At 43.6% G+C, this 18869-nt stretch overlaps 1 protein-coding gene across 1 annotated transcript; it reads left to right on the top strand.

The window, feature by feature from the left end:
• Positions 1-238: 238 nt before the first annotated feature.
• Positions 239-18550, top strand: LOC111143301 (3-hydroxy-3-methylglutaryl-CoA synthase 2). Its single transcript, XM_022496950.1, has 10 exons — positions 239-392; positions 4862-5316; positions 8715-8840; positions 9409-9573; positions 10902-11067; positions 12923-13093; positions 14056-14162; positions 14775-14900; positions 16325-16436; positions 18235-18550. The coding sequence occupies exons 1-9, from the start codon at positions 289-291 to the stop codon at positions 16429-16431; spliced, it is 1527 nt and encodes a 508-aa protein (XP_022352658.1). The 5' UTR covers positions 239-288; the 3' UTR covers positions 16432-16436; positions 18235-18550.
• Positions 18551-18869: the final 319 nt, after the last annotated feature.

Here is an 18869-nt window from a genome sequence, read left to right as displayed (position 1 = left end):
AAAAGCTACCACAAGAGCCTGAGAAAGGAGGAATCAGAGCCATCCATTCCCTCACATGCCCAGGATCAGGGCAGCTGTGTACAAGTTGGAGGGATGATATTTTCCTTCCACTTGCCCATGTTCTGAGTGAGAACTTTAGCCCAGTTTTAGAAGTCATCTGAGTCTTGATAAGCAGGGGTGGGGCTTCCAGAAGCAGGAGTCTCAGAGCTCTATAAAGCCCAATGGGGCCCAGCTGGGCAACTCTCCCAAGGGCTGTGAACTGTTGACTTTGTGCTTGTTCCTTTGGAAATGCAACGGCTGTTGACTTCAGTGAAGCGGGTCTTGCAAGTGAAGACAGCAATGCAGGAAGTCTTCATCTCACCTGCTAGCCATCTTCCCACAGCCCACCAAAGGTGAGTCATGTTCGCAAGGACTGTGCAGGCCACGCTTTGAGAAGTGTCATAGAACCAGTAAAAGATAGGTAGATAGAAATCCTGCCATAAGGAAAAGCTCACTAGAATCCCAGGGAAAAGTTGGTGAGGCTTGTACACAGCCTTAGATGAGCATGTTAACCTGTTAGGGTCTGAGTTACCTCCTCTCTAAGCAGATGGTAGGTCCCTCTCAGCTAGAATTGCAGGATCCCAAATCTCTGATACCTGCTGTTCATAGATAGTGACATCTTTCACTGCCCCAGTGGCATGAAACAGTGGAAATATCGGTTCCAGGGCCCCCGGCATTCTTCTTTCCACCACCGTTCCCCCTTTACCTCCAGCTCCTGCCAAGACCCATAGCACTCTGCGCCAATGGCAGTGTTAGTCAAACCAGCTGCTTCAAATCATTGCAGCAAGATTCCAAATGGACTGGGGATCAGAAGCCTGTTTCTCTGCACTCTGATTTTGTGAAAGGGGGGAATGGGATGTTAAGATAAGAGTGTATGTCTGTGTGCAATGTGTTATGCACAGAAGCACACAAGTATGCCTTGTATTTGTTTTGTTTGTTTCTTTGTTTGTTTTGTTTTTTTCATGCCTTGTATTTGTAAGCACTCCCCAGCTTGGCCCATGTGCTTGGAGCCTCCCAACACTGATGGTAATAGCTATAGCTAGGGCCTTCAATCTCCGAACCATGCGCTGTACCCTGAGACTAGCCATTTCTCCCACTTCCACACTACACTCTATGACAGCTTAGAAAAATGACTTTGACTCAGTGTCTTCCCTTGCCTGGGATCCAGACCTGGATGTGTGGAGTAGGGGATGTGTGGAGTAGGGGATGACGCTCCTTAGCCTTCTTATTTTCTTCCTCACTCTCTGCCATTTTCATACCCTCCTTCACCCTCTTTAGACAGGCCAAATGTCCCAGCTCAGCATTTGACCTGTTCTTGCATCTGAGAGGAAGGGATTGACATGGATTTGCTTGTTTCAGTAAGTAACAGTGGGCTGCCCAGCAAGAGACAAACCTCAGAACTCATCCAACCTGCCCCTCCTTCAGGCATCCTTGGTTCACACATTTCCCTTTTCCAGTGCACCCACAGCTCATCCTGTTTTCTGTGGTCTGAAAGAGTATTAAGGATCTTTCCTATGAGTCTCTCTTTCTCTGTATATCCGTCTTCTCTTCTGCAACCTGCCTCGGCTCTCAATCCAATCCAAGAACTGCTCCCGTCACATGGTTAACAATGCTTCCCTGCAGGTTAACAAAGAGTGGTGCCCTCCGCTTGGTGGTCCCCACCTGCTTTTCTCATGTGCTATGTCCCTAATCACCTTCACTCTCCACTCTCCACTCTACCAGGTGCCCTTACTTGCTTGGTCATCTCCCACTGTGACCACTACCTCCTCCACCCCCCTCCAGTTCTTTATCAGCAGAAGTTCCACTCACCCATCAAAGTCAGTCTCAAATGTAGCCTCTTCCATGAAGATTTTTCTTCATGGAAGAAAATCTCTGCTTCCACAGGAAATCTCTGCTTCCTCCAAACTCCGGTGTGATTTTGCCTATATCCCTCTTGAGGTCCTTATCACATTCTGACTCCCACCTGGGGTATGCATGTATGTGCCCGTTTATTACTCCCACTGGTCAAGGAAGTCCTCAGACCGTTGACCTCCTCTTTTCTTTGTCAACTCTCTCCACCTCGGCAGCCTCTCACTAGCACGGTGCCTGGCATGTAATGGTGAATTTTGAAATAGAAGGAGGAGAATTGGAATAAAGAATGAAAAGCTTAATGCATATTCTTAAACCAAGCAACCTCAGAACAATACCGATTTTAGATTAAATAAAGTTTCCTAGAGAAAATATACAGATAAGAAGAGCACTCTTAACTCCAGTGGTCTGATCTTTCTGGAAGCCTCTACATGCTAACTCTTCTTCAAGGCTCTGGAATCCTTTTCCAGAAATAGCCCCCTATTAAGACAGTTTCAAAAGTGGGCGCCTGGGTGGCTCAGTTGGTTAGGCGACTGCCTTCAGCTCAGGTCATGATCCTGGAGTCCCGGGATCGAGTACCGCATCAGGCTCCCAGCTCCACGGGGAGTCTGCTTCTCCCTCTGACCTTCTCCTCGCTCATGCTCTCTCTCACTGTCTCTCTCTCTCTCTCAAATAAATAAATAAAATGCTTAAAAAAAAAAGACAGTTTCAAAAGTTAACATGTGGCTGATTCTTGGAACCTCTCCTTGAAAGCTTAGAATTCTAACTGGAAAGAGAGGAAGGGAGAGAGAATGAGAATGCAGAATGAATGAGAAGACAGATTGATAATGAGGCTGAGGGGAAAGCCAGCCAATTGCAGGACCTCTGCTAGCTAACCATTAGCTCCAACATACTGGGTAAGATTCTCCACAAATATTTGAAAGTACAAACTCCAATTATTTGGGGAACACCAAATAAATAGGGCAGATAACTAAATTCCAAACCTCTCTTATCAGATATGGGTGAACATTTATACTTTGCCTCACTGTCTTATGATCTTGGGATACACTTTGCCTCAGTGACCTTTCTGATGGGAGAACTGGGATTTACCAGAAGTCCAGAATCCTCAGGGTGATTGACAGACACATTCAATCTGAGCTACAGTTCCTGTGGCATAGAGCTAAATGCGTAAGCCTGTGGAGCCATCCTGTCACTTACAATGGTCAGGAATTCTATAGCTAGGTATGAGTCAAAGGACTCTGGTGGCACTCACGAGTGCTTTGGTGGCACCCAAGGTGGTGAAAGGACAGGATATTTCTAACACATGAGTAACCATGAAGGTACTCTGAGCACAACACTTCACCAATGCTTGCCTTGATTTTTTTCACCATCTGCAAAATGAAGAGTATCAGTAAAGTAACCAGATTTCAGGTATTTTCATGTAGGAACATTTGGAGGTGGACCTGGTGATTTCTGTACTTATAGCTGGACGGAGAAACTCTAGAATTTCATCAGGGGTATCAGGAGTCAGGTATTAGAAGAGAGATGGGTAGGTCCAGGAAAGAAATGGATTATCTTTTCCCTCTTCCACTGACCCCTTCCCCATTTTCTCTCTGCTCCCATGTAGAATTGTTCTCTCTGTCCTCTGTATTCTCACAGCCTTTGCTTGTTATACTATGTATTTAGCTGTTGAATATCTGCCTATTCCATTAGACTATGCTCTCTTGGTGACCACAAATGATACCTTCTTCTCTACTGTGCATCTGGACCCAGCACTGTGTTGGATGTGCTCCATAAATATTCAGAGGCTCAATCAGAAAAGGCAGAGAGGATGAAATCAAGCAGGAAGCTTCCTTAAAAAGTAGAAAAACAATAGGTGTGTTCTTGTGTAGTAAGAAGAAACAAGGAGAAAAGGGGTGATGAGAGGGGCATTTTTTTTTGAAAGGAGCACTTTAAAACTGAATGAGATTTTTCAAGTTATGTCCTATGAGGTTTATAACATGTGTAGAAATAAACCACATAACAATAATAGCTCAAAGGGATGGAAAGGATAAAGGGAATTAAAGTATGGTTTTTCACTGTTCAGAAAACAGAAGTATTTATGTAGAAGTATTAATGTAAGTTAGATTACAATAAACCAAGCATGCATATTATAATCTCTGAGATCATTCCTAAAAGAAAAAGAGGAGATAAAATGGAGTAATAAATACTTGTTTAATCCAAAAGAATGCAGGAAAGAAGAAATAAACAAAGGACATGTGAGACAAATGGAAATAAAGAGTGAGACAGTAGATTTAATCCCATCTATATTAGTCATTACAATAAATATAATTGGACCAGTTACTCCAATTAAAGCACCAATACTGTAAGGCTTGTTAAAAAACAAACAAAAAAAGACTCCAACTATGTGCTGTTTAGAAGAGATGTGTGTTGGGGCGCCTGGGTGGCTCAGTGGGTTAAAGCCTCTGCCTTCGGCTCAGGTCATGATCCCAGAGTCCTGGGATCGAGCCCCACATCGGGCTCTCTCCTTGGCAGGGAGCCTGCTTCCCCCCTCTCTGCCTGCCTCTCTGCCTACTTGTAATCTCTGTCTGTCAAATAAATAAATAAAATCTTTAAAAAAAAAAAAAGAAGAGATGTGTGTTAAATATAAAGACCCTGAGAGATTAGAAGTATAAAAGGACAACAAAAGATACACCATGCCAACAGTAATAATAATAATAATAATAATAATAATAATTATAACAACTAAGGCAGCTTTCTTAATATCAGGAAAAGTAGATTTTGTGACAGGAATATCACAAAGACAAATTAAAAAGGGACATTTAATAAGGTTAAAAGTACTAATTTAACAGAAAGATAACCACCTCACATTTGCATTCATCTGATAATATAGCTTCAAAATATACAAAAAATGAATGAGATGATTGCTGTATTGTATTTTGAGGAGACTGGCTGGAGACCACTAATAGGATTTTGATTGTTATCTCCATTACAGGTTTTCAACCATCCCTGCTGTCCCCTTGGCCAAAACAGATACTTGGCCAAAGGATGTGGGCATCCTTGCTCTGGAGGTCTATTTCCCAGCCCAGTATGTGGACCAAACAGACCTGGAGAAGTTTAACAATGTGGAAGCAGGGAGGTACACGGTGGGCTTGGGCCAAACCCATATGGGCTTCTGCTCAGTCCAGGAGGACATCAACTCCCTGTGCCTGACGGTGGTGCAGCGGCTGATGGAGCGCACACAGCTCCCATGGGACTCTGTGGGACGGCTGGAAGTGGGCACTGAGACCATCATTGACAAGTCCAAGGCTGTCAAAACAGTGCTCATGGAGCTCTTCCAGGACTCCGGAAACACTGACATTGAGGGCATAGATACCACCAATGCCTGCTATGGTGGCACTGCCTCCCTCTTCAATGCTGCCAACTGGATAGAGTCCAGCTCCTGGGATGGTAGGTGGTTCCTGAGACCTTATGTAAGAAAGGAACTGGGTTAGAGGCTGAATCCTCGGTTTTGTTTCTCCATTTCCCCAGTGGTTTCATCAGGGAGGGAATGACAACTTACTCACACAGCTGTTCTTGTCATCAACAACCACAATGATGATTACCACTTAGACTTGTATAACTGTATACTGTTAACTAGGTAGCATGGGCACATAGTTCATTTAGTCCTTCCAACAGCCTAGGAAGTGGGTGTTATGCCTGATTTACACATGAGAAAATGGGGGATCTGATATCTTACACAGTGTTTGGCAGGGGTGAGATGCCAAACCAAATCCAATATATTCCTATTTCTCATAAGGTTCTTCTAAGCCTCTGAGAGAGAGTTAAACAAGTTTAGGTATTAAGGGGAAAACATGCTGGTAGGAGGAGACCCAAAGAATCACAGAATAAAAAAAAACAAAACAAAACAAAAAAGAATCACAGGATAGACTATTACACAGAGTATATATTTTCATACTCCCTCGCCTACTTGCTAGGAAATTGCTTTTTGCTTAACATATTTATAAAAAGATTTTATTTATTTATTTATTTATTTATTTATTTAATTTTAAGGGCAGAGGAGTAGAGGGCAAGGGATAAGCAGACTCTGTGCTGAGCGTGCAGCCTGATGCTGGGCTCGATCCCACGATTCTGAGATCATGACCTGAGCTGAAATCAAGAGTCAGACACTTAACCCACTGAGCCACCCGGGTACCCCATGTTTTTTGCTTAACATATTAACATTATCTTGTTTCTTACTTACATCTTCTCTGGATGTTATACTGGAGGAAGAACCCCCTGTTGTGATAGTAAGAAAAGATCCAAGGGAAACAGTACAAGTTGAGAGTTCAAAATCTAGCTCTGTTGATAACTGCTGGCAAGTCCCTTAACCACTTCAAGCCTCATAGTTCTTATTAGGCAACCTCCCCTGCAGGGCTGGTAAAAGGACTGACTATACAAGAGATCCACAGAGATTATCTGGGCAGTCAAGGCACTTAGTATGCTAAGTGGAAACTGGAATTTAAAACTGTAGAAGCCATAATTAACATTAATTATAAAATCTTAATGTTGGCAGGAACCTTGGAGATTATCTAATTCAATATTCTTTATTTCAAAGAGAAGCCAAGAAAAGTTGGACAGTTTGCTGTGCAGTGTAATTCCACACACCTATTCAGTATTTTTTTTAAAGGAGGCTCCACACACAGCGTGGAGTACAATGAGGGGCCAGAATTCAGGAGCCTGAGACAGACACCTGAGCTGAGATCAATAGTCAGTGCTCAACCAACTGAGCCACCCACATGCTCCAATTCATTCAGTATTGTTTTGGAATGCCTTGAATAGCCTCAACATCAACAGTTCCATTGATTTGGGATGTTCTAGTCTCTACATCATCAAATCTGTTCTTAGAGCATTTTTCCTATTTGGTAACCCCTACTACCATCACCACCAATATTTCCAGCTATGCAATTAGTTGGGAAGTAGAAATGAAGGGCAAGAGATAGTCACCAGCCTTTAACCAAAAATCAGAACCTTGTTTGGGAACATCATCAGCTTTAATTATGTCATTTCCAATGAGTAGATTCTGCTGAGTGGCAGGGTATTCCTTCTTTAACAGGATGTCTTGTTTAGAGGGAGAAAAAAATAAACTATTGAGATGTGAATCATTCGTCTGTACCAAAACAAAAAGCATTTTTAAGCTTGAACCTAATGGTAACCACCAAAACCAAGCAAAGCCAGTGTAGATGGGATGTCTGCTCTGATCTGACCAACCATCCAGCTGGGGTTTCTCGGACGAGCAAAGGTGGTTTGGGGACTCACCAGGAAGATCCAAATCACCCCATAGAGACAGCAGGTTTTGAGGAAAGGAAAAAGTGGCACAGCCTCAGATTGTCCAGAAGACTTCATTTTTCTTGTCTTTTTTTTTTTAGTGAAAGTAACTGAAATGCATAGTTGAAATAAATACATATACACAAATGAGTGTAAAGCAAAGAAAAGTTCTCTTTTGACACCCCATTACCACTTTCCAGAATTTCACACTAATGGTTTCTATGTATTCTTCCAGAATTTTTCTTTGTTCTTGCAAGTATACACATATATAACTATTCAGTTTTGGTTTTTAACATTGTACATATTTTTCCTCACCTCCATGATGTCTTAGAGGTCATCGCATACCAATATGTATAAAGTCTATCTCATCTTTTAAAAGCCTTACAATATTTTTTTGATGAATATGCCAAACTTTATTTAATTAGTTCCATGCTGATGGGTAGTTAGGTTCTGTATATTTTTTGCAATTATAAAAAAATGTTTTAATAAACATTGCATAATAGCATTACATGCTTGTGAGAATGTGTTGTAAGAATAGATTCCTAGAAAAGGAATTGCCAGATATGTTGATATAAAAGTTTGATAGAATGTGCCAAATTGGGGCACCTGCATGGCTCAGTTGGTTGTGTCTGCCTTTGGCTCAGGTCGTGATCCCAGTGTCCTGGGATGGACCCCCATGTTGGGAACCCCTGTTCAGCAGGGAATCTACTTCTCCCTCTGTCCCTCCCCAATTGCTTATGCTTGAGCTCTCTCTCTCTTTCTCAAATAAAAAAGACTGTGCCAAATTGTTCCTCAAGATGTTGTACTAAAGTATATCCCTACAATAAGTATTGTTAAGCTTTCTAATCTTTGTCAATTTAATATGGAAAAATAAGGATTTGCCCTTTTTTCATTATAAAAAAGCTTCAGTATTTTTTAGGATGTTCATTGACCATTTTCCCATTACATACTTTGGGGTTTTTTTATGAGACTTTTATAAATGAAGGAAAATAGCTTTTTATTGGTTGTAAGTATTGTAAATACTTCCCCAGTTTGAGTTTGTTTCTGTAAAGAGTTTGAATTTTTAGATTGTCAAATTTACTAATCTTTTCTTTAACAGCTTCTAAATACTTTTCTATAGTTTCCAAACTCCCTCTCTCTCTCTCTCTCTCTCTCTCTCTCTATATATATATATATATATATATACATACACAACAATACTTTTTTGTCGGAGTTGGAGTTGTTCCAATACTTAAAAGAAGATTCTTGGGTTTCAGTGATTTTGTGTTGGAATCCTGACTCTGAATCCTTATCATACCATCTATTAGCTGGGTGGCTTAGGCCAAGTGACTTAAGATCTTTGGGCCTCCATTTTTTGTTGATAAAGAGAGAATAACTGTGCCTGATATATAGGCTGATCATGAGTGATAGGATTTTTTTTTTGTTCACTGGTCTATCTTCAGTACCTAAAATTGTGCCTGGCTCACACGAAGCACTCCATCTACTCGAGATTTTGGTTGTGATCTCAAGTAGAGATAATTACTTCTTGTCTCTCATTACAGGTCGCTATGCAATGGTGGTCTGCGGAGACATTGCTGTCTATCCCAGTGGTAATGCTCGCCCCACAGGTGGGGCTGGAGCTGTGGCCATGCTGGTTGGGCCCAAGGCCCCTCTGGCTCTTGAGAGAGGTCTGTGGTAAACTGTGGAAATGTGGTACCAAGAGACTGTGCACAGCTAATGCATAGCTCCCAATCCCAAGTTGGCATACCCCCTACATAGAGCTGAAGTGTGGATTTGAGGATGACATCACATGCCTTCAGTAGGCTGGACTGGGGAGCAAAGGGCAGTGAGGAAGGGAACAGAGGGATCATCGAGTTTTCCTCTTCTGCACCATCACATATTGGGATCATGATGCATAGAATGAGTAACATTGTTGCTGCAGACCAGGAACTTTAAGGTGCTAGACTGGCAATTGAAGATGAAAGAAGATAATTGGGCATAATGAAAAAGGTTCTCCTTTGAGACTTTTGGCATCTATTCCAGATTTTGTTAAAGCCATAAATGTATGGAAAGGGAAATAACAGATCTCATTTATATAAGAGCAACCATCTATTAGATTCCCTTTGAACATGGGAGGGATGTTGAGTGGGCTCAAGCAGAGAAAAACCAGGGAAATGTTAGTAGATGTCTCCCTATCCTCTCTGTTCCATGGGGGCTCCATCATACAGTCCTGAATCCCCCTGTGTGCCTTGCCAGGGCTTAGAGGAACCCACATGGAGAACGTTTACGACTTCTACAAACCAGATGCAGCTACAGAGTACCCAATAGTGGATGGGAAGCTCTCCATCCAGTGCTACATACGGGCCTTGGACAGATGTTACACGTTATACCGTCAAAAAATCCAGAACCAGTGGAAACAAGGTATGGGACTCAGAGGGCAGAAAGTGGGTACTCTATTACTAGGGGACAAAGAGTTGGTCCTAAAAGCTTAAGACAAGGTTTCTTCTCTCCTTCAAGAATGATCTCAAGAGCATGGCTTCATGTCCCCTTCCTCTTACACCCTTTCATGGGTCTATGCTAAAAAAAATCCATCTAGAAGCTTCCAATTCAAGTACGAAGCTGCCTCTTACTTGAGCTGAATGCAAGAGATTAAACATGCTAGGACCAAAGCCACCAGTAGGAAACCAGTGACTGTCAGCCACCTGGGGAGGTACTGCGGTGAGTCAGTGTAACCACATCCTACTGGGGCTAAGATTTGTTTCTGTTGAAGTCAGGAGTGATTTAACTCACCATTTGTAGTTTGCTGCCTTTTAAAGCCTGGCCGATGTTGAGAAATCTTATCTCTATTTTCAGTATAGTAAAGTGTTCCTGATTTTTCTTTGGATGATAATATTACAAGTTAATTTTATTTTCACCTTTAGTTTCTGAGTTCTCCCGCTAAGAAAATATGTGCTGCTTTCATAATCAGAAAGGAAATAAACTTTATTTTAAAAGTTCAGAGCACTCTAAAAAAATCAAAGGGTTCTTATTATGACCAGAAGGGCATCTGTGACAGGCAGTTTTCAGTATGGAAAAAGGCACGTGTGTAAGTGTCAGAGCATGGATGCTTTAGGGCGTGGCCTGAGGAGCCACTTCTTGCCCCTTTCCACTGCTCTGAGAGGGCTGCCAGCCACCACGGCTGGCCCCTACAGGTAGGCAGTGGACTTGGACTTCCCTACCTTCCATCCACTGTAAACCTGCTCTTGGCTAACTGCTCTCACCAGCTCTGTATTCTTTCAGCATTCTCATTTTGCTCCCTAACCTTATGTGGAATTTGATTGATGCTGCTTTGGCCCTCAGCTCTAAGAGACAGTCTGGGGTGTCTATAGAGTCAGAAACATCAGAACCTACATCCAAAGCCAGCCATTTTCAAGCTGACTAAACTTGAAACATGACCTAGCTTCATATTTTAGAGACTCTGTTTCCTCCTCTGAAAAACACAGAAAGTAACACAACACTAGTTTGATTTGGAGGAATTATCTGTCATAAAGGTTGGCAATAGTAGACAGGAAGAAAATGCTTGTTTGTTTCCCGTCTTTCTTCATAAGTAGAGTGCTTAAGTGAATGAACAACTTACATGTGTTTGCTGAAGGTAGAGGAGCTGGTTCCCTGGGACACCTCATGTCCCTCGGAACACTTCGGTCTTGGAGTGTAGGTCTAAGTGGCTCATTGGCCATGGCACATCCTTGTTTTCACACTTCCTCTTCCAGCTGGCATCAATCGGCCTTTCACTCTTGATGACTTACAGTTCATGATCTTTCACACGCCCTTTTGCAAGTTGGTCCAGAAATCCCTGGCTCGCCTGATGTTCAATGACTTCTTGTCAGCCAGCAGCGACACGCAGACCAGCCTATATAAAGGTCTTGAAGCCTTCAGGTGGGTCCTCTTCGGGGAACCCTGGAGGTTCTTGAGGGATGAGGAAGGAGGAGGTTTCCTTACTCCTTGAGTCTGTACCACCAGCCAACCATGGGGGTGAGAAAAGGACAATCTTCCAACACAATAGAAAGGACACCAAGTTCATACATGACTGATTGAGTTATGGTCTACATGGGGTCCCCCCATCTTTTATCTCAGGGAACACGGGGAGTTTACCTCTAGATCAAGTGGCTGGCTATCAGAAGCTTCAGACAATAAGAAAAAGGGAAAAGGGAGTGTAGCTAAAACATTTAGTCAGCAAACATTTTATGAACATCAACTATATGTCAGGCTTCATACTCAACTCTAGGGATGCCAAAATAAATATGACTCCATGATATTCCAGTCTGTATAGACAGAAATACCTAGAAGTAAATAATCGCAGTACAGGATAGCAACTTGGGATCATCAAGTCTCATTCTCACTTGCCATTGTTGAATTAATGTCTTGCCTGTTGCCTTAATTTCCCCCATCTATGAAACAGAGATAGTCCAGCTCCCCCCACCTTAGAAGAATACTGTTTATTGAGAAATTACTCCAAGACATTTAGAATAGAAGAATCTTCAATACACAGTTTCCAATAGGAAGAAAATATTCCCTTTTGGTATGGTAGCTGTTTAGTTCAAGTTTGAAGTATTCTACCAACATCTGCCCCCATTACTAATTACTACTAACCCTGCCACTACTTAAAACATCAAAGTGAGCACAAACATGATTACGAGACCTGCCCCGTGAAAGAAAATTCTAATATATGCCAAAGATAATAGCTTAACATCTTTAACACATGGAAGTCTCATCAATAACAGAGACCCTAATAGGAAAATGAGCAAAAGATATGCCCCAGAAATTTCCTCAAAGAAGAAATGCACATTATCCCATTTGCAAATGTGCTTGCCCGTTAGTAAGAAATTAAAAGAAGCTATCATTTTTTTTACATAGCCTTTCTATTTTTTTAAAGATTTTTTATTTATTTATTTGACAGACAGAGATCACAAGTAGGCAGAGAGGCAGGCAGAGAGAGAGGAGGAAACAGGCTCCCTGCTGAGCAGAGAGCCTGATGCAGGGCTTGATCCCAGGACCCTGGGATCATGACCTGAGCCAAAGACAGAGGCTTAACCCACTGAGCCACCCAGGCACCTCTTATATAGCCTTTTTAAAGATCTGAGGATTCAGATCCTTTTTAAAGATCTGAGGATTCAGATCTTTAAAAAGGAGGAGGCTCTAGGAAAATGGACAACAGTGGATGTATGAATTGAAACAAGGGCTTTAGGAAGAAGTAAGAAAACACAAAGCAAAGACGTGCACACTTTTTGGTTCAGCAACTCCATGTGTAAGAGGGAAGAGGCAGAATTTTAACTGGTGAGGACAGGACGGGGAGATTGGTTCAATTAGGGCACATCATATCATGACCCATTCTGCAGCCTTTAAAAATATTGCTAGAGAAGTTGATTTAATGTCATAAAGAAAGTTAGTTAAGGAAGCATGTTGAATGGAATATATAGCATGATTTTATTTTCTAGTTAACCTCTGAGGGCAGGGATAGATTCCACAAGAACAACTGACCTAAGGGCTCTCTCTGAATGGTATGACTATTAGTGACATTGGTATTTTGTTTTGTTTTGTTTTTTTTGTTTTTTGTGCTGGTCTGTATTTCTAAATATTCTGTAGAAAACAAACAAACATACAAAAAAAAACCAACAAAAACCAACCAAACATGTGCCTAAAAGTCTCTCCAGGAGCTCTTACTTTTCCCCCTTGCTGCCTCCCTCCCCTTCTGCGGTCTCTCACCTGGCCCGTGCCTCTTCTTGCTTCCCAGGGGGCTAGCGCTGGAAGAAACCTACACCAACAAGGACATGGATAAGGCACTTCAAAAGGCCTCCCTGGACATGTTCAACAAGAAGACCAAGGCCTCCCTTTACCTCTCCACTCACAATGGGAATACGTACACCTCATCCCTGTATGGGTGTCTGGCCTCTCTTCTGTCCCAGTGAGTACTACCCCCCACCCCATGGTCAAGGTCAGAGGGCTCAACCAAATTTGGTTCCTCTTCCGGTTCAGAAATTCTTAAGGAAGGGAAGATAATGAAAGAAACTTCTTTCAAAGGGACATGTGTAGGCAGCTCTACTATCAGGATTAAGTAATGGTCTCCAAAGTGACGATGTATGATGTCAAGGAATGTGTAAGGTATGCTTGGATGCAGCAAGCATGTAACAGAACTTCAGTGCATAGTTTTATCTCATGCATTTGAACTCTCTGGCCTTAGTAAAGCACAGTGGTTAAGAGAGTCTAGCATTAGAACGAACAGCTGGGGTTTCAATACCACTTATTAGCTTTGATCTTGGAAAAACACTTCATCTCTATGTGCTTCATTTTCCCCATCTATAAAACATATGCACTAACAATACGTCCCTCCTAGCATTTTGATGAGTGCTCAGTGGGTAAAGGAATTAAAACACTAGAGCTCAGCAAGTGCTCAGATATGGTTGTTATTTCTACTGATACTCTATTTTCTGGGGTTTATAGGAAATACTTGTACTATAGTACCTGCACATAACATAGGAGATAGATATATATGAACTCAATCAAATGATTACCAATGAGGATACTGCTGAAACATTACCAGAAAACATGGAAGCCTTGAAGTGGTCTGACCTCCAAACACCAGAGTTCACTGAATTCATCTTGTCCCCATAGGTGACAAGAAGCCACAAATTCTGTTAAGCTCAATGGGTCTTCTGTATCTTGGATTTTAGCCACTCTCCTCCTGATAAGTTTTCTTCTCTCTGGGTCTATCCCCAGGGTCTTCCAAAAGCCCCTCTTTGTGCAGGGTGCCTGGAGCCCATTTCTACTTGCAAGAGGTTGACTAGATTGGGGCGATAGGTTGGTAGCTTATTTGAAGGGCAGAATAATGCCAACGTGCTTCTTGGATTTTGCTTTCTTTACCTACAGGTACTCTGCCCAAGACCTGGCTGGCTCTAGGATTGGGGCCTTTTCTTATGGCTCTGGCTTGGCTGCAAGTTTTTTTTCATTTCGAGTATCCAAGGACGCTTCTCCAGGTGAGTTCTGTCTTTTTATTAGGCCCTTCCGGTGGGATTCATCTGGTCAAAGAAACCACTCTCTTCCTCCCCACTACTGAGGCTCCCATCTGGGCAGAATGATGTTGTGATTAAGAACAGAGGAACTCCCAGAAGGGATTTAAGCAATGGAGTAAGTTTGTCTCATTTATGGAGTTGAAGCATTTGGCGGGGTACTACTTAGAACTAGATTGAAGAGAAATGAAGGCGGAAGTGGGAAACCAGTCAGATTGTTCCAGCCAACAGTTCAGGCAGGAGGTAATTAATGGCTGTTTGGTTGCAGTTAGTTCAAGGGAAGTTTATGGATTTGAAATTTTCAGTAAATATATGTTGATTATTTTCTGTGAGATGTAAATGCGGGTGTGCACCTAAACACCCTGCGGGACATTCCTTGACTATAAGAGTGTGTCTGCCAGTAGGTTTCGCTAACATTATGTTTGATGACCTTTATCATTTCTCGACATTCCAAGCCACACACAACACTGTCCTCCAGGGTTGGAGCCTCCACAGAACCTGGCTCTTTATCAAACTCGCGATTGGCAGCAGTGACAATGCCAGTGAAGCAGATATAACGATTTTGCCTTTGTTTCCCAGGATCCCCCCTGGAGGAGTTGGTGTCTAGTATGTCAGACCTTCCAAAACGCCTCGCCTCCCGGAAGCGTGTGTCTCCTCAGGAATTCACAGAAATAATGGACCAAAGAGAACAATTCTACCATAAGGGTAAGAAAAAGGACGAGAAGAGAGGAGATGGAAATTTTCTAAGATTTCATGCTGGTGGCAGAGAGCCGGGGATTCATCAGAAGTCTGGACTACATTGGGCCAGAGCGAAGATGTCTAGACAATATGATTGGGAGAGAATCTGTTAGGCCCAAAGGGGCAAGAATTGGGTGGGAAAGCAGAAGGCAGAGTGGAGAAGAGGTGGACGGTAGCATGTGGCTTTCCAGTATAGATTGTAGCTAACCACTCAAAACAGGATCCTGGAAAATGCAGTTCCAAGGACTTCTGGCAGGTGGTCTTTAAAACTGCTCTCTATGCAACCGTTGAAGTAGACCGGACTTTGGAGCTAGATATTCAAATCTAAACCGACCTGTGATCCCCAGTAGCTCTTGGGGAAATCATTGATATTTTCTCAGTTGTCTTATTTCTAAAATCATACCAACTTTGCAAGACTGCCACACAGATTAAATGAGTTAATGTACATAAAAAAGTTCTATTATTGACAGATATTACTGTCTCTGTGCACCTGCCCCCCTTTCCCTACTGAACATAAAAACAAAGTATTGCCCAATGGGGCACCTGGGGGGCTCAGTCAGTTAAGCATCTGCCTTTGGCTCAGGTCATGATCTCAGAGTCCTGGGATCAAGCCCTATATCATGCTCCCCGCTCAGCAGGGAGCCTACTTCTCCCTCTGCCTCTCCCCTGCTTGTGCTCTCTCTCTCTTGAATAAATAAATAAAATCTTTTTAAAAAAAATATTGCCCAGAAAAGCAACAAAGGAAAAGGAGACAAAATGGAAATTATGACTGGAGAGACCAGATGGTGGTTTTAATACCAAAACAAAACATATTTTCTCAAGCAAGACTTCGGACGTGTGGCTTGCAATGGGATCTGAAAGGGAGACAGAATACATGGAACTGGGAATGTTCCAGAAAACCTAGGCCTAGTAGTCATCCATCTTCTCTGGAACAGGGACATCTTAGGTCAAAGAGGAAAAACAAAGTAAAAGTGGGACTTCTGAGATGAACTTTGTTGAACAAAGAACAGAAATATAACAATGAATCAGAGCCAGAGAACTTAGGGCTAAGAAGGAAGTGTCTATTAGAAGACAGGAAGCTCTGAGGTATACATACCTCAAGACAGGTATCCCCAGCAAGAGAGCGGGGTGAGGATTTCAGGAGAGGAAGGTCATGTTTAATGTAGGAACAAGTCATACTCCTACAGTAAAATTTCTCATAACTGAGGCTTATGTACTAGATCCAAGATGACTACCTCTGGTTCTTGGGCTGGTCCAGGGCTCTGCTGGGGCTGGGACAGGTGGCCAGCCTCGCAGCCAGGAGAGCTTCACGGTGAAGGCATCTCTGGCACTCTTTCCTCTTCCCAGCCTCAGGTACCTCTTAGTAAGTATTGCTTCTCCTCATGCCACAGTGAATTTCTCACCACCTGGCGACACGAGCAGTCTTTTCCCCGGCACGTGGTACCTGGAGCGGGTAGATGAGCTATATCGTCGCAAGTATGCCCGGCGACCAGTCTAAAGGTGGTGAGTGACATTCTGTAGGGTTGGTGATATCAAGTTTGTCCTCTGGGAAACAGATTCAGTTCCAATAGTGTAACCAAGCCAGACAAGGTCTATAGCTCGGAAATGATTGGGGGTGGGGAGTTTGTACCATGAGGACCACCCAGAACTGGTGGGGCTCTTTGCCCTGGAAAGACAAAAGCTGGGGGAAGGGCACATTTTAAACTCTGGAATGCAGGGAAAAGTCAACTTGTTTACCTGATCTGCTCAGGATAGGAAGCTCCCCTAGAAATGTGATAGAAACTAAATTGGCATCTGTTAGGGAAACCTACAGAACCCATTCCTCAAAAGGGGTAAGAAACGCAGTGTTGGGGATTCTGCTGGGGCCAAAAGCCTCAGGAGGAGGGAGCCTCACCTGGGTAAAAGCAGTGAGGTTTGGAAAATCAGTGGAGGGGGGATTGGGGGTGGTTTCTTGCAAGAGGACTGCCTGAAGGGGAGATGGGAGACTTGTTGGGATACTTATAAAAGGAGAATCAAGTATTTAGAAGGAGAATCTTGGGGGTGTCTGGGTGGCTCAGTGGTTTAAGTGTCTGCCGTCAGCTCAGGTCATGATCTTGGAGTCCCGGAATCAAGTCCTGTGTCGGGTTCCTTGTTCAGGCAGGGTGACTGCTTCTCCTTCTCCCTCAGCCATTCCCTCTGTTTGTGCTCTCTCTCTCTCTTTCTGTCAAATAAATAGATAAAATCTTTTAAAAAAAAGGGGGGGGTGGGGGAAGGGTTAGAATCATATAGTTCATGGACCCAGACATCTACCTTCAGTTTATCTTCCAAGTTGCTAAAACAAGCAGAATGGAGGCGTGAGAAGCCATTTCTTCAACAACCTGTAAATCTCAACAAATACAGTCCCCAAATACTTCCTTTATATGTGTATGTGTTTATTGTTTCCCTTCTCTGGTAGGTGAAGGGTAGAGGAAGGTTTGCCGAGGGCGGGATATGGATCTGGGGAGGAGGAGGAAGTCCACAGATAAAGGAGATACCCAGACAAAGCAAGAAAACCACGGGGTAGGCGGGATGCCCTCGTTTCGGTGCACGTGGCCTCCTCTAATGTGATGTTAAGTGCTCAGCAGGGTGGACAAGGGGCCTGACCGGCCAGGGCTGCAGATGTGGTCGGACTCCAAGCTCAGTATCCAGGGCTACAGACTTGGACACCGCCCCTAAGTCATTTGTGTGCCTGCTGGCTTGTAATAGGATTCTTAAGGGCAAGTCAATGGCGAAGAGGGGGCAATTAGATGTGTCAATGGCTAGTTCAGTCATCAGAAGGAGAGAGAGAGAGATTTGGGATTTTCAAGGGCAAGTTTCTAAATCAGGCTCCCTCCCTCTCATGGTCCTCAAGCATTGTACCTCTGAGGAGGAAAGTTGGGACTCTGGTCCTTGTCTCGTGCTGATGTCTCGTGCTGATGGCTCACACAAGAACCTCACAACAATGAAATTTTAAGCGAATGAAAGGTTTTCTGTCAGTGTGCCACTCTGTGGAGGTGTCTCTTCACTGTCCAACCTGTCCAACCCTCTCTTCCACTAGGCAGAATGTATCACAGTGTCCCCGCCCCTCTCCCTTGGCTCCTGTGGTGTTGGACACATGTGGCTCAGGTGTCCAGGCGTGGAGCTGGGCTGGCAGCAGAGCCCCCCAGACCTCATGATGCAGGCAGGAGATCCCTCAGCATAGCCTTACCTCAGACAAAACACAGGTATTGGGAGCAAGGCCGGAGGGATGCCTGGGATGAGGCTCACACTGAATGTCCTTCTTTTGTCTCTTTAATTTCTACAGACCACGGTTCCTGGAAAATCTACAGTAGCAGAGTTTATGCTCATGGATCCTACTTTTAAAAGCCCACTCTTAGATGGAAATGAATTGGATTGGACACCATAGTCCCCAGAAGCAGCAGCCTTGGGGAGTGAAGGGCCGTCCTTAGCGGTCTTTTCTGCCTTTCTCTGGGCTAATGGTGGCACAGGGGTCCTCTGTGGAAGAGGGGATGCGAAGAAAGCCTAGCCCAGAAACCTTGCCCTCTGAAACTGGGGAAAAAAATCCAGATAACTTTGCCTGTCATGTTCCCTTGTGGCCATTATTATCATTACTAGATTTCTGTGCTGTTGTAGCTTTACTCATTTCTTAAGTTTTTCCATCAGTTTCTAGATGTTGCAGCTGGTACTAAGCCCATACAACACAACCCAAAAGTTAGAGAAGGAGGCAGTCCCTCATTGCATTGCTTGGAAAAACCAGGGCTCAAAACAGGCACCAGTTGACATGCCGAGGAGACTACCGGACACCCTGGCTCTGAGGGCCCACTCTCCGTGACCCCCACCTGCCCCCACCACTGAGTGCTCACCTCACACACCCCATCCCCATCCCATTCCATTCTCCAAGAAGCACAGGAGAACAAAGCTGCGCCCAGCTTCCTTCCC

Source organism: Enhydra lutris, unplaced genomic scaffold, assembly GCF_002288905.1.
Source record: "Enhydra lutris kenyoni isolate GAN:26980312 unplaced genomic scaffold, ASM228890v2 scaffoldscaffold9, whole genome shotgun sequence".
Classification (NCBI taxonomy): domain Eukaryota; kingdom Metazoa; phylum Chordata; class Mammalia; order Carnivora; family Mustelidae; genus Enhydra; species Enhydra lutris.
The sequence above is the reverse complement of the archived record's forward strand: the minus strand, read 5'-3'. Positions and strand labels throughout refer to the sequence as shown.